Source organism: Physeter macrocephalus, chromosome 7 (genome assembly GCF_002837175.3).
Source record: "Physeter macrocephalus isolate SW-GA chromosome 7, ASM283717v5, whole genome shotgun sequence".
Lineage (NCBI taxonomy): Eukaryota > Metazoa > Chordata > Mammalia > Artiodactyla > Physeteridae > Physeter > Physeter macrocephalus.
The window spans coordinates 66,160,820-66,175,428 of record NC_041220.1 but is presented as its reverse complement, the minus strand read 5'-3'; the positions used below and the strand labels follow the sequence as shown (position 1 = coordinate 66,175,428).

Sequence of the window (14,609 nt, the reverse complement as noted above, 5' to 3'; positions counted from 1 at the left end):
CGATTAAAAGATCTAATATTGTACCAACACACTCTATTGATGCTCTATAAATACTTCTAAATTAGTGACCCATGACCCCTTATTCCTGATGGAGTGAGATGGTGAAATAAATTTTATTCATACTGTAACTCAGGATAAACTATTAATTCTCATCAGAAGACATATTAGTACTCCAATTTTGAATATACACGTTCAAAGTTAGGCAAGAACAAGGACCCCCCCACACAACTTTCCTTTCAGTTTATATGTACAAGATACACATCTGATACTCAAGTTTCACTTTGAAATCATGATATAAAAGCTATGTTGTTCCATTCACTATGGCAAGATCAACGTGTTCTAGTCTCAGCTCTGCAATATTGCACAAGTTGCTTTAGTGCTCTGTGCCTCAGTTTCCTAACTTGTAAAATAAGGGGGTTCCACCTGGATGATCTGCAAAGGGCCTTTCAGCTTTAAAATCCTATACCCAGTTAACTGTACATCACCTTTCCTACAGAAGTCATTGTGCCAGGACTAACTATATCAAAAAGAGTATTCTTGGCTTCCCTGGTGGCGCGGTGGTTGGGGGTCCGCCTGCCGATGCAGGGGATGCGGGTTCGTGCCCCGGTCCGGGAGGATCCCACATGCCGCGGAGGTGCTGGGTCCGAGAGCCATGGCCGCTGAGCCTGTGCGTCCGGAGCCTGTGCTCCGCAGCGGGGGAGGCCGCAGCGGTGAGAGGCCCACGTACCGCAAAAAAAAAAAAAAAAAAAAAAAAAAGAATATTCTTTCCCTAAACACATGTAATAAAAATTAGCCTTTATTAAGCACATACTAAGTCTTAGGCTCTTTCTATTCCTATTTCACTTAATCTTCATAACACCCGTCAGAGTAGGCATTTTCCTTATTTTACTCATAAGGTTTTAGCCATCTCTTGCCTGTTCAATTAGGGGTGGAAGGCAAGGATTCAAATCAAGGTCTAACTCCAAAGCAAGCTCTAATAAACCACACTATAAAACTTGGTGCCTCAAAGAAAAATATCAGACAGATAAAATACACAAACAAAAGCTGAAGGGGTGGGCTGTGACTATGGTAACCTGGAGAGAGCATGGTCTTCTAAGAGCGCAACTCAGCTGCCTTGAAGCCACGGTGGGAATGGACAAGAGAAGCCAAATATCGGTTTGTGTGTGTGCGTATGTGAAATCTCCTGATTTTCAAATGAAGGAAGATAGATTCACCAGCTTTCAGCTTCTGCTTTAAACAGTTCTAACTCAGATTTTGTGAGGTTAGTTTTAATAATTATATAAATTTGCAAAATTCCCAGGTAAGTATTAAAATACGGGGCAGCAGCAATAAAGCCTAGGCTTTGATGTACGGCAAACTTTGGTTGAATCCCTGCTCCATTACTAGCAGTGTGACCTAGGTCAAGTTACTTCACCTCTCTAAGCCTCATCTCTTCATTTGTAAAGTGAGGATACTATCACCTATCTTTCAGGGTGGTTAGGGATCTAAGGAGAATGTGAACTATAAAGAGCACAGTACCCAGCACAAGGTAAGAGCTTGACAAATGAAAGCTATTATTTACCCTTCAGGATCCCAGTAACACAGAACATGGGATCTATGTTCATAGACAACCCAGTAATGTCTACGAATACTACCCAAAGTTTACCTTTAAAATGTCATACTTTGGACTTCCCTGGTGGCGCAGTGGTTAAGAATCCGCCTGCCAATGCAAGGGACACGGGTTCGAGCCCTGGTCCGGGAATATCCCACTTGCCGCAGAGCAGCTAAGCCCTTGCACCACAACTACTGAGCCTGCGCTCTAGAGCCCATGCGCCACAACTACTGAGGCCGTGTCCCACAACTACTGAAGCCCGCGCACCTAGAGCCCGTGCTCTGCAAAGAGACGCCACCGCAATGAGAAGCCCGTGCACCGCAACGAAGAGTAGCCCCCGCTCGCTGCAGCTAGAGAAAGCCCGCGCACAGCAACGAAGACCCAACGCAGCGCCCCCCCCAAAATAGTCAGTTTGTCACTTTCTTGTAGATCTAAAATTACTCTCAAATTAAAGGCTTAGTTTTAAAAAAGGTCATATACACTCATTTCTAATAGACACTTAACCAAACTTCGAAGAAAGTTTATCCTAAACCTAAAATCGAACCAACTTATCAAATACTGTTTGTAGTAGCTAACAACTTTTTTAAAGTGACGCTGCAAATCCTGTTACCACGAGTTCAGACTTCTGAATGGGGTGAATGGAAGGGAAATGTGTTTCCAAAGCAGTTTGAGCGCGAAAGATCCCTACAACGTCCGAGGGAGTATTTCCCAAATATTTGGGTAAGACTGAAAAACGGGGTCCGAACTAATAATACCTGGCAGAACGACTTGTCTCCAATTGAAGGGACTAGGGCAGGCAGCTTTGCGCCCAAACTATCGTTATTATTCTTAGCCAACTGCTCTGGTCAACAGCTGGGTTTTAAACCTTCTTGCAGTCTTCCCCAAAGCCCCATTCCAGACCGCGAGGGAGGGAGCTGGCCTTTCCTCACCGCCAGTGTAGACACTGGCGAAACGGGAGGGACAGGCCCGCGGCCCCGAGGGGCGTGGGAGACAGGTCGGGCCACCCCTGCCCCGGATCGATGACTTCCCGGGCGGTACCACCCGCGGACCACCACCAAGCGGCCTGCGGAGCTGTTGTCAGCAGGGCCGAGTCGCCGCGCTGGGGATTTCGCTGGGGGCGTGAGGTAACAACTCGGGGGTTTCAGGAGAAGAAGGAAGGCACGGGGGCAAAGGGGGAGGAGGCATGTGGACTCCCGGCCCACGGTGACGCGCGGGAGGTGACCTCCGGGCCCCCGAATCCTCCGTCCCAGTTCCTGCCCGGACCCTTCCCAAGTCCCGGACCCGCCACTCCTCTCACCGTCTCGGCTTCTGTGTGCTGGGGTCCGGCACTCTGACCCCCCATAACCCCGCGGAGGAAATTCATCTTGCCGCTCAGCAACCGGCTCCACCGGCCCCGTCGGGATAGAAAAGATAACTTCCCCTGTCCTCCGCAGGGCCTGGCCCCCAAGCCCGCACTCAGCGCTCTCCGGCCGCCGCCACCACCGCCTCTTACTCGGCTGCAGCTCCAGCCCCCTAAGCCCGGAAACAGCCTCCACCACCTGTCTAAATGCGCATGCGCGGGGACGTGGCATTACGTGGCGGCTCGAAGGGCGAAGGCAAGAGGGAAAGCAGGCGAGAGGAGGCCGGTAGCCGGGGTCCACCCAAGCCCCGCCCACTGATCAGGCCCCGCCTCCCTCCGCGAGGACACGCCTCCTACCTCAGCGCACGCTGGTCGCTCGGGCTGGTCCCAACCACCCACGTGGTCCGAGCCCTGCCCTGCCAGCTGGAGAGGATCCGGATAGCGTACGCATTTTGGCTTGCAGGGTGTTTAATTGTCGCCGAGCGGACTTAACTGCAAGCTGTCAAATCTGGGGTCGTATTTTGTTGAGTCGAAAGTGAAATTATCCTTCGGCCGACGTGACAGGTAAGGGTTCCCGGCCCCTGGGAGGGTTCTTTTGGTTTCTCGGTGTAGCAGTACCGGCGTTGTGGCCTTCTCGTCCCCGCAAATTGCATTTCTTTACAGGGCTTTGTTTGGTGGTAAAAAGGGTGCTAGAGCCCCCTCATTCCACTGCCACGGGAGGGCGCATTTCTCAGCTCTTGCTCTTCCAACCTGCTAAAAGGCATTCCTGGATCTAAATACCAGGTACACCGCTATTTTCCTGTGGTGTGGGGAGGAAACCACTCGAACCCTGCATTTAACTTACTAGAGAAAATACATTGATCTGCCGTGTCAGTTCGGCAGCTAGTAGCATGACGTTTTGTTATTAACTCTAAACCCGTACATTTTCAGTGTGGTTTTTTTTTAGCATGAAAAATGGCATTTTTCAAATCGGTATGCCTTGTTTCCTTCGAAATGAGAGTGCCAGGTACACACGCTTATGGAGTAGTCTTGTAAATAAATATCTTGAACCTAAAAAGCGCAGGGTCTAGTTAGCTAATTGATTAATACACATCTCCACTTGGATGCCCCACAGGTCTCAGATTCCCCGGCCTCCCTTAAAGAAAACAAAATCAATGTGCTTTTTCTGTGTGCCCTGACACGCTCTTTGGTACCACTAGCCAAATAATTGCCTAAGCTAGAAGGAGGAAGCTGGGAGGAATCTGACACTCTGGATTGCACCCCCATGTGTTCAGTAGTCAATCCTGTCATGTCTATTTATAGAATATTGCTCAAATAGGTCTCTGCTCTCCATGCTCTCTGCTTCTGACATAGTTTATGTTGTCATTTTTCACCAAGATTACGGCAATAGCTTCCTAACTAGTTTGTCTGCATTCACGCCCTGGCTTCCTTCCAGTCATCTGCAGTCCACCCATGGGTGAGCCTAACAATAACAAAACATCTGTCCGTGTTAATCTTCTTCCGAAAGTCCTCCAGTTGTTGCCCATTCTCTCCATAATAAAATCCAAACTCCTTAGCTTGGTGTACAGGCCTATTATGTTCTGGCTCTTGCCTGTCTTTCTAGATCCTGTCTCCCTCACATACTCTGGATATATGCCTGGATATGCCCTTCCCCTCCCTCCACTTCATCAAGGAAACTCCTGGTAGTTCCTTAAGACTTTTTTTTTAATTTATTTTTATTTATTTTGGGCTGTGTTGGGTCTTTGTTGCTGCTCACGGGCTTCCTCTAGATGCGGCGAGCGGGGGCTACTCTTCATTGCGGTGTGCGGGCTTCTCATTGCAGTGGCTTCTCTTGTTGCAGAGCATGGGCCCTAGGCTTGTAGGCTTCAGTAGTTGTGGCGCGTGGGCTCAGTAGATGTGGCTCACGTGCTCTAGAGCACAGGCTCAGTAGTTGTGGCGCATGGGCTTAGTTGCTTCGCAGCATGTGGGATCTTCCCGGACCAGGGCTCGACCCCGTGTCCCCTGCATTGGCAGGCGGATTCTTAACCACTGCGCCACCAGGGAAGCCCCATAGTTCCTTAAGACTTAACTCTGGCATCTTCTGAAAACTCTCCCTGAAATCCAGATACGTATGTATATGCTAGCACTTTGCAGTTGTTGATATGTGGTAAGCTCTCAAAAAATGCCTGTTGAGCCGGACTGTTAAGGGCACGACTATGTTATTCATTTTTATGTCTCTGTGGCTTAGCATTGTCCCATAAAAGGTGATATTGATAGATACATGAACAAAACATTAAAGGATATATGAATATAATGCTGAGGAAGAAGGTCCTTTTTTCATCTGTAAGGTGGGATTGCAGATAACACATATCGCAAAGGCTCTAGTGCATGTTCCTTTCCTAGTGCCAAGGTTTTAAGCCTGGGTGACTTGGGGAACAGTGGGGATCATACTGCCCAAAATACCGTACACTAAGCATTGTCCTCTGCTTTAAAACTGGACACTTGACATTTTGCTTCAGACATTTTCCATGGGGGCATTTCACTGCAGCCTAAAAAAAGTAACCAATAAATGCTCGGCATTTTTATTACCAGGTAATGTGTGCAAAGAACTTCACCCAGTCCCTAAGCCTTACCCCTCCCTGAGCTTCTCCTCACCTCCTCCCTGTGCCCCACTCTACCCCACTGTCAGAGATAAAGCTCTGAGGTCACGTGGGGCTCATGGATGTCTATCACATATATTATTTGGTAATAAAAAGCAGCGCCTTGACATCTTAGCAGAATTATTTTAAGACGCCACCCTTTTCAAAATGCCCTGCTTTGTTTTAAATTTTGGTGAATGTAGTAAGTCACTAACAGCGTACTATGAGTTTTCCCTTCATTTGACCTGTTTTCTTCCCTATCAGCCTCCACTGGCCAGGAAGGACTATGGGCAGGAGGAATGGACAGTTGGGGATCGAGGAAATGAGGGTGGAGCCCCCAGATTTCCCCTTGACCTCACAGTCTTGCCTCTCTCCTGGTGTCTGGGAAGGGGTAGAGCTGCTTGATGCTTCCAGGAAAAAGAGGAGACAGAGAGGGTACAGTGCCTAATTTTTATGCCAGTCGGGCATCTGAAAGGGGAGCAGCCATGAAATGGACTGAAAAGAGAAAGGAGATTACATACAAATCCAGTTCCACTGATTTTATAGAGAAAAGTCAGAGACCAGGTCTCGTTCCTATTTGTACCCTTTAATGATCTAGCATAATTCCTTTTACGTGGAGATGCTCAAGCACCATTTCTTAAATAAAGGAAGAGAAAACATGAAAAAATTGTGACTGCCTGACTTACACCCTTATACTTCTCACTTTCTTAAGTCTAAATATTCAGTATAAGAATGTCATGAATCATTAAAATACGTATAATCCAAAATTTTAACTTGGGTAAATTAAAATGATTTTTCTGACAACAGAGCAACTAACAAAATTCATTGGTTTGAAATCCACTTTTAGAATTGCTTCCTTACAATCCCCTAGTTCAGTCGCTATCCTCAGTGGCCCACTTTCCCCATCCTTTCTTACTTTCTAGTGGCAAACTCAACAATAACAATGAAATATCATTGCACAAGATTGTGTTTTGATTGAGGTTGGTGGTGATAGGATGGGGAGTTGTCCATACCTACTTAGGAGGACGAGTGGAGGTGATAATCTGTGCTTGAAATATATCACATACAGGTTTTTAAAGACTAGTTACTGGAAAATCAGGGTTCAAAAATATTGTCAATAACATTATGTATTAATATTATTCATTAATCAAACAACACACAAAATAAATTGATAATGATGAAACAGCAATTGAAATTCATAACCATTCAGTAGTAACAGTATCAAACACATTTGTGCTCTGTCTTTGCTAGACTATCTCTTCAAAGGACTTTACATAAAATGATTTACTTAATCCTCACAGCAACCTTATGGGTAGTGTTATTAGCCCCATTTTTCAGATGGCGAAGCAGGCACAGAGAGTAACTTGCCTGATGTGATACCACTAGGAAGTGGCACAGCTGGGACATAAATTGGCAATCTTAGCTCCAAAGCCTGTGCTCTTATGTACTATGCTATCTGACCTCTCTAGACTCAAGGCAATGATCATGTACTAAGTAGAAAGGTGGTCTACAAGTCCCTGTGTAATCTGGCCCCTCTGTTGTCTCTCTGACCTTACCTTCTGCTTTGTTCCTTCTAGTCCAGCAGCACTGGCTTGCTTGTGTTTCTGAAATTTGATTTCCCCTCATGGCCTTTGTGCTCGTTTTTTCCCGCATTTTGGTTGTTTGCTACTCTACCCACATAGAGAAATGCCTCACTCCCTTCACCTTATTTAAGTCTGCTCAAAGGCTACTTGGGTCTCTCCTGACTGTTTTACGTTGCAACCTCCCCATACTCCTTCCTCCTCTGCGCTGCTTATTTTCCTCTGTAGCACTTATCAGTCTGATACCTTATTCTCTTAAGATGCCGTCAAGTTCACCTCAGAGAAAGAAAGAAAGAAAAAAAACCCAAAACGCTGCTGACTCTAAGATGCCATCTACCAAAAGACACATCCCAATTTTAGGTTTCATAAAATGTGAAGAAATGTTCATCATAGCATTAATGGAATCCTGTTTATTGTATATGTCCCCACCGTCACCTGAATGTAAACCCTTAAGGGTAGGGATTTTAGCCCTTTTGTAAATTGCTATATCTTCAGTGCTTCAGCACAGTATCTGACGCATAGACAGCACTCGGTAGCTCTTTAATGGATGAATGAACTCCCCAAATGAGGAAATTCCCACTTTCAGCTTGTATGCATGGAAGCAGACATTCTGCAGTGTTGCTGCATTGCATGGCAGCCAGACTTCCTCAGTAGAGTCTGAAACAGGGTCCTCAGAAAATTGTATTAACTAATTTTAGTTTATGAATATTTTGTTGGCTTTCAGTAACCAACTTAGTAATTAACACTTAGTCATATGTAAAGACAAACGTCTGGGGAAGGACTTAAATTTTTAGGATCAGATCGCAGCCCACTGGGAGAATCATCTCAACCTCCCAGTGGCAAGCTCACTTTTGTTTGAAATCCGTTACACTAATGCAGTTATTGTCATCATCGTAGACTCCTTCTTCTTCTTTAAGACAAGTAATACATTCACATGGTTAAAATATAAAGTACAAAAGGGTATTTAGCAAAAAGTCTCCCTACTATTCCTTGGCCACCCAGGCAATTAATACAGACAATTATTGTTTATCCTTCCAGATATACATATATGTATATGGACTCTCTCGCTTTTAATAACACAAATAAATGTAGCACATTGTACACACTGTTTTACACCTTTTTACCGTTTAATATATCTTGGAAATTGTTCCATACAAGAAGAGGTATTCTTCATCCTTTCTTATTGTGTTCCATGAAATGCTTTAAAAATATTTTTTAAAGCCCTAGGAATTCCTTGGGAGAGGAGGGTGCAAGAAAGAGGGTTCTGGGCCCCCATCCTGCTCCATTTGATTGATTTCATTTGTTTATACTTCCTATGTCATTTGAACAAAAAGATTCAGAGGCTAAAATGTTGGACAGCCACCTCTCTTATTAGATGCGAAACATGACCAAGGCAAGCACTTGGAACAGTCAAGTAGTTTCACATGCTCTAGGGTCCAGGATGCAAATTTCTGCTCTACCTGTTTTGAGAAGAACAATAATAGTATCTTCCTCATATGGTTGTTGTTAGAATTTTATTAGATAATAGCTTTAATGTGTCTAGTACTTTAGTACATGAAGCAGAGTAAGTGCTTAATAAAGGTTAGAGTGGAGACTCAAGATACCTTTGGTGTATATCATCAATTTCTTAACAACCGAACATTTAAAGATATTACCCTATAATAGTACTCAACTCAAACTTTATTGGCTCATGTTACTGAAAAGTCTGATACTTCAGATATGACTTGATCTGGGGCATCAAGATAATCTCTCCAGGATCTGGGCTTTCATTATATCTGGACTCTGCTCTTTGTATTGGTTGCTTTCTCTGGCTCTGTACAAGGGCAAGTTGGCTGCCAGTTCCTGCAGTCCTATAACCTCCCAGGACCAAGTTCATCAAGGAAGACTCCTCACCTCTCTCCTCAGAATCTCAGCAAAAGTCCTCTTATGACTCACTGGATCTTATTGGGCCATGTGCCTTTGTGTCGGGCCAATTCCTATAGCCCTGAGTGTGAGGTGCTCTGATTGGCCTTGATTCACAAGCCCACCTCTAAAACAAGCAGTGGGAATCCTCCCCTCAATTCAAAGCATATGGCATAAGAACAGGGGAACAGGGACTTTCTTCAAAGGAGAGCTAGACTACTGTTCCAGGAGAAAGTTTATCAGAATAGGAAAAATAGGATAGATGCTCACTATATCTCCTGATGGACTTGACTGCTTGCCAGGTTTTTTTCAAAAATATTTTCCCAGCAGTGCCACTAGCATTTGCTCGCATCAGTACTGTTGCTCTATGAAAGGTTCAAGAGGTCATGTTGCATTATTTAATAAAAGTAATTTTACATTGCTTTGTATTCATATCTGCAAGCAAAGCCATATCTACACCCTCTTTTAAAAAAGTACAGTCCAGGTGTGTTTCCATTCTTTGGAAAATACAATAAAGAGAATTGCTTACTTATGAAACACCTTAACTAGGAAATCCCATTTTCAGTTCCAACGGAATTTTTTGTTTGTTTGTTTGCGGTACGCGGGCCTCTCACTGTTGTGGCCTCTCCCGTTGCGGAGCACAGGATCCGGACACGCAGGCTCAGCGGCCATGGCTCACGGGCCCAGCCGCTCCGCGGCATGTGGGATCTTCCCGGACCGGGGCACGAACCCGTGTCCCCTGCATTGGCAGGCGGACTCTCAACCAGTGCACCACCAGGGAAGCCCCCAACGAACTTTTTATAAGACTGTTTATTAAAGGACAAATTTATCAGCTCCAGGCCCAGGCACTCTTACCTCCTGTAGAGAATTTGACTGTCACCTCCCAACACCCACTGTGTTCCCCCAACCTCTATAACTAGCTGAACAGGCAGGTCCTGAATAGCCAGGATGTGGTTGAAGATTTTACTGCCCCACTGCACAGCTAGACTAAGTCCTTTGAAGTTCGCATTACTAGGTGATGCCAAGATTCCCTGGAAGCTTAAGATGACTTAGTATGGAGTCATTGCCACGTTCATCAGCAGTTCATGACCCAGAGCAAGTTGCAGCTGACTATCTCATTTGCCTGAGTCTGTGGCCCAGGCGAGTACAAGAGCAGGGGACTCTGTAGGCTCTCTCTTGAGATCAGAGTACAGTCGGTCAATGTAGATTGGGCCTCCAGGCCAGCAGGATGGTAACTGACCTGGAACAGAACTTTTCAAAGTCAGCCCACATGTTAAAGATCCCCTCTCTCCCCAGTTCCAGTTCTTTAATGATGTTGCCTATGAGCAACCAATGGCCTGTGATGACAAACACACTGTATGAATAATTGGGGTAGGCTCAATAACTCGCAGATATTAGGTGAAGGGTCCAGAACTGGCATGCAGTTTGAGGGAAGAAATGATGTGGACATCATTGTCTGCCCGCAGCTGTGGCGTCCATGGGCAGAGGAATGGAAGATGAGAAGATTATGAGCACAGAGAGGCAGAGGAGAGAAGTCTTCTCTTTAGCTTGATGGTTGCATAATGCTGCCTTGCCCAAGATCTCAAACACCATACTAGTCGTGGGTAGCATAAAGAACTAGAAGAGCTCCAGCTTACGCTTCCCACTACCCTCTCCCTCTCTCCAATACCCGCATATACACATGGCCTTTCCAGGGCAGGGCCACAGTTTGTGAGACCCCAAGTGACCCACAACCAAGTCCTTATACTGCTCCCTCGCTCCCAGGTATGTGCATAGTGAGTCCTAAATAGCTCAGAATCCAGGGTCTCAATAGGTCATTGCCACAGCCAGTCTCCTTCCTGTGAGGGCACTGCTATCTAGGTCTGGTTCAGGTTTCTGGGTCAGAGCAAAATGACTATACTGGTATTTGGGTACCTATTTCATGGTATAATAAATATCAAGATCTTTGTTTTTTTTTAAAGCTCAAAATTCATAACCATTTAAAACAAATCAATGAAACTACAAATTTCACACCTTTCATTTTAATAGAATTAGTGATTCTAAGTTCTGCCGTGTCCTTCAACTTCAGGAGAGTTGAATATCTGATGGGTTGTTTGGACCTGAGTACAGTGCCTTCCTTTACCTCTTAGTCTTCTGCCTGGAGCTTTTGGAATCTTGGCCTGTAGGTAGCTACTCGGGTCTGGCCAGAGACTTAGGCTCCCTGTTTTTGATTTTTCCTTGCCATTTTAGGAAGGATGGTCCTTCTCGGGGAATAACTCCTGCCTTCCCCGGTGGAATGAACCACTTTGTTCAAAGAGCTTTTCTCCCAAAATTCATACTCAGCCCCTCCCTCTTTTTGAGGGGTGGGATGGGGTAGGAGATGGAGTTGCAGGAGCTGATTGATAATGAGAGGGGGTTAGAAAGGCTTCTGTGAAGGAGAGAAGAGGCAAAGAAGAGGAAGGGGAGAGAGTGGTGAAAGAGATCCAAGAAACTGAATGGAACTGCTGACTAATATCTGCAACTAGAGTATTACACCCACAAAAATACAGGGTTTTTTTATTTTTTTTCTTCAGACTTAAAAATTGCTCGGTATAGCACAATACTGAAAACAGATGTGCTTGGTTTCCTGAACTACTGATTCAGCAAACATCTGAGTCTCTGTCCTCTCTGCCAGGCCCTGCTATAAGTTCTCTCCCACTCTAGGTTCATTCTGGAGTGCTAAAATTCTTATTCCCATTTCATAGAGAGCGAAGCCTGGGCTTCAGTATGGTATAGGTCAAAATGGCATGTTTTGTTTGCAAACCTAAACAGAACTGGGTTTTCGTTCTAGTCCTGCCACCTTTTTTTTTTTTTTTTTTTTTCTTTTTTGCGGTACGCGGGCCTCTCACTGCTGTGGCTTCTCCCGTTGCGGAGCACAGGCTCTGGACGGGCAGGCTCAGCGGCCATGGCTCACGGGCCCAGCCGCTCCGCGGCATGTGGGGTCTTCCCGGACCAGGGCACAAACCCGTGTCCCCTGCATCGGAAGGCGGACTCTCAACCACTACGCCACCAGGGAAGCCCCCTGCCACTTTTGAATGGTGTAGTCTTGGGCAAATTAAACTTAACTTTGCTATATCTGTTTTGATTACCTTCTGCCTTGCAACAGAAAACCAAAGAATGCCTTAAAACAAATTGGGATCTAAGCTGGAATCTTTCTGCTAAGCAAATACTTGGCTTGAAGCTTTCATCTTTTTTGTTACAAGCTGGTTGTAGTTGCATCCTTATCTGGAAAGAAAGAAGGGCAAAGGTCAAGGTCAAAAGTTATCTATCAACAAGTTAACTGTTCTTCCCCACTCTTTTTTCTCTTGTAACTTTTATTCTGAACTAATTTTAGAATTGAAGAAAGGTTGCAAAAACTGTACAAAGAATTCCCAAATATTTTTCACCCAGATCAAATGTTTAACATTTTTACCCCAATTACTTTATCATTTTTTTCTCTCTAAATGTATACATTTTTCCCCTGAATCATCTGGAAAAGAATTTATAGGCATGATATCCCTTTACTTCAGTGTCTAATTCCTAACAACAAAAACATTTTCTTAAATAACACAGGCCTTATTCAGATTATGCCAGGAGCCCCAATTATTTTCTTTTCTGGCCCAGTATCCAAACCAGGATTACACACTGCATTTTGATATTGTCTCTATAGTCATCTTCAGTCTGGAACGGTTCCTCTTTCTTTGTCTTTTACGATTTCACTATTTGGAATAGTACAGGAGAGATCAGTTATTTTGTGGAATGCCCCTCAATTGGGGTTTGTCTGATCTTCCCGATTAAGTTCAGATGGTGCATCTTTGGCATCTTTGCTAGGAATATCGCAGAACTGCTGCCCTTCTCACAGTGCATCATCTCAGGAGGTACATAACATTTGTTTGTCCCACTATTAGTGATATTAATTTTGATCATCTGTTTAAGTTGTTGTCTGCCAAACTTCTCTACTGTACATTTAACTATTTTTTTCCCTTTGATGTTAATAAGTATAATTGGGGGGATATGCTTTAATATTGATAAATATCCTGTTTCTCATCAAACTTTCACCCTTCAGTTTTAGCATCCATTGATAATTCTTACCTGAATCAATAGTAGTTGCCAGTCTGCTGTTCGTATAAAAACCTTTCCAGGAAGCTCCATCTTTCAACTTCTACCTATTTTGTTAAGAACTTTGCCCAGCCTTAGTTGCAAGAGAGCCTGGGAAATGCATTATTGTGTTATTCTGCTTTGGTATAAGCATATTGCTACCCCCAGTAAAATTGGGGTCCTCTTAAGTAAAGAGGGGAGAATAAAAACTTACTACACTTGCCAACCCAGTAGCATCATTCTAAGGATTAAATTAAATGGTCTTTGTAAAAACATCTACCAAGGAGCCTGTAACATGGTTGATATTTTAAAATATCCCTCCCCAACCTGTGGGAACAGGGTTTTGTTTATTTGTTTTGTTTTGTTGATCACTTGTGGTCACATAGCTAGTAAATAGCAGAACAGGTCTACAAACCCTAGTCTGGTCCCTACACCATAGTTTCCTTTTGCTGGTTTTAGAAATTCTGTATTCTCTTAAATCTTTCAGCTGTATGACTAAAACTACCTCTACAGTATATTCATATATAAAACTCTATATTAATCTGCACAACTGTTGTAGAATGGTCCTGTTTACTAGATGAAGATAACATTATGTATATATTAAATAAATAAAACCTGACTTAAATTTCTTTATATTTGGGTGTGTTCCTCTCCATGTAGTCCAAGGCAGTTGTTCTCTTTTGGGGTAATGGCTATTAATTCCTCCAGGAATCATAATCTGGAAAGACTTCGAGGGGAAAATGGTTAGAGAATAAGGGTGTCTGCTCAGCATTATAAATAAATACAACCCCGTGTTTTATTGATTCTTTGCAGTTTTTAAAATATTTAAGAGAAAGAGAGAATTGTAAAACTCCTTTATCTCCTGCCAACAATAAGAATTGGAATTTTAAAATTCCCTTGTCACAGAATCAGTATGAAAGAACATAAAATTTTAATACCAGTTGGCAGCAGAAAATGTCACTTCATTTAACTCAGAATTTTACACTGAACATCATGGAGGATAATAATACAGTACATGACAGAAATTAAAAATGATGATAGAAAAGTGATAAATCAGGATACAAAATTGTATATACTGAATGATAATAGCTAAGTTTAAAATATATGGGGAATTCCCTGGCGGTCCGATGGTTAGGACTCCGCACTTCCACTGCAGGGAGCCAGGGTTCGATCCCTGGTTGGGGAACTAAGCTACCGCAAGCTGATCCTGTAAGCTGCGTGGGGTGGCCAGAAAAAAAAAAAAAAGATTAAATAAAATAAATAAATAAAATTGGGTAAGTATTTAAAATATATACATAGGAAGAAGCCTAGAAAGAAATGTAGTAAGATGTGAATTCAGAGTGGTTATATTTCGGTGGAAGGATATGGGTCATGTTTTCTTCTTTCAACTGTTCCATAATTTTTACTGGATAAATTTTTCTTTAAATAAACATGCCCTTTTTTTCCCTCTAAATAATCACAAATAATAACAAGCTTAGAAAAGA

At 43.7% G+C, this 14,609-nt stretch overlaps 2 protein-coding genes across 3 annotated transcripts in view; one reads left to right on the top strand and one right to left on the bottom strand.

The window, feature by feature from the left end:
* Positions 1-3,139, bottom strand: part of USO1 (USO1 vesicle transport factor) — a 91,097-nt gene extending 87,958 nt beyond the window's left edge. For both annotated transcript variants that reach the window (XM_028491919.2, XM_007113647.4), the window contains exon 1: positions 2,889-3,139. In XM_028491919.2, the coding sequence (XP_028347720.1) occupies positions 2,889-2,954 (66 nt within the window). In that variant the 5' untranslated portion in view covers positions 2,955-3,139. The remainder of the gene's footprint in view (positions 1-2,888) is intronic.
* Positions 3,140-3,345: 206 nt separating this feature from the next.
* Positions 3,346-14,609, top strand: part of G3BP2 (G3BP stress granule assembly factor 2) — a 76,108-nt gene continuing 64,844 nt past the window's right edge. Inside the window, exon 1 of the mRNA XM_028491921.2 lies at positions 3,346-3,494. The gene's annotated coding sequence lies outside the window, so the exon portion shown is untranslated. The remainder of the gene's footprint in view (positions 3,495-14,609) is intronic.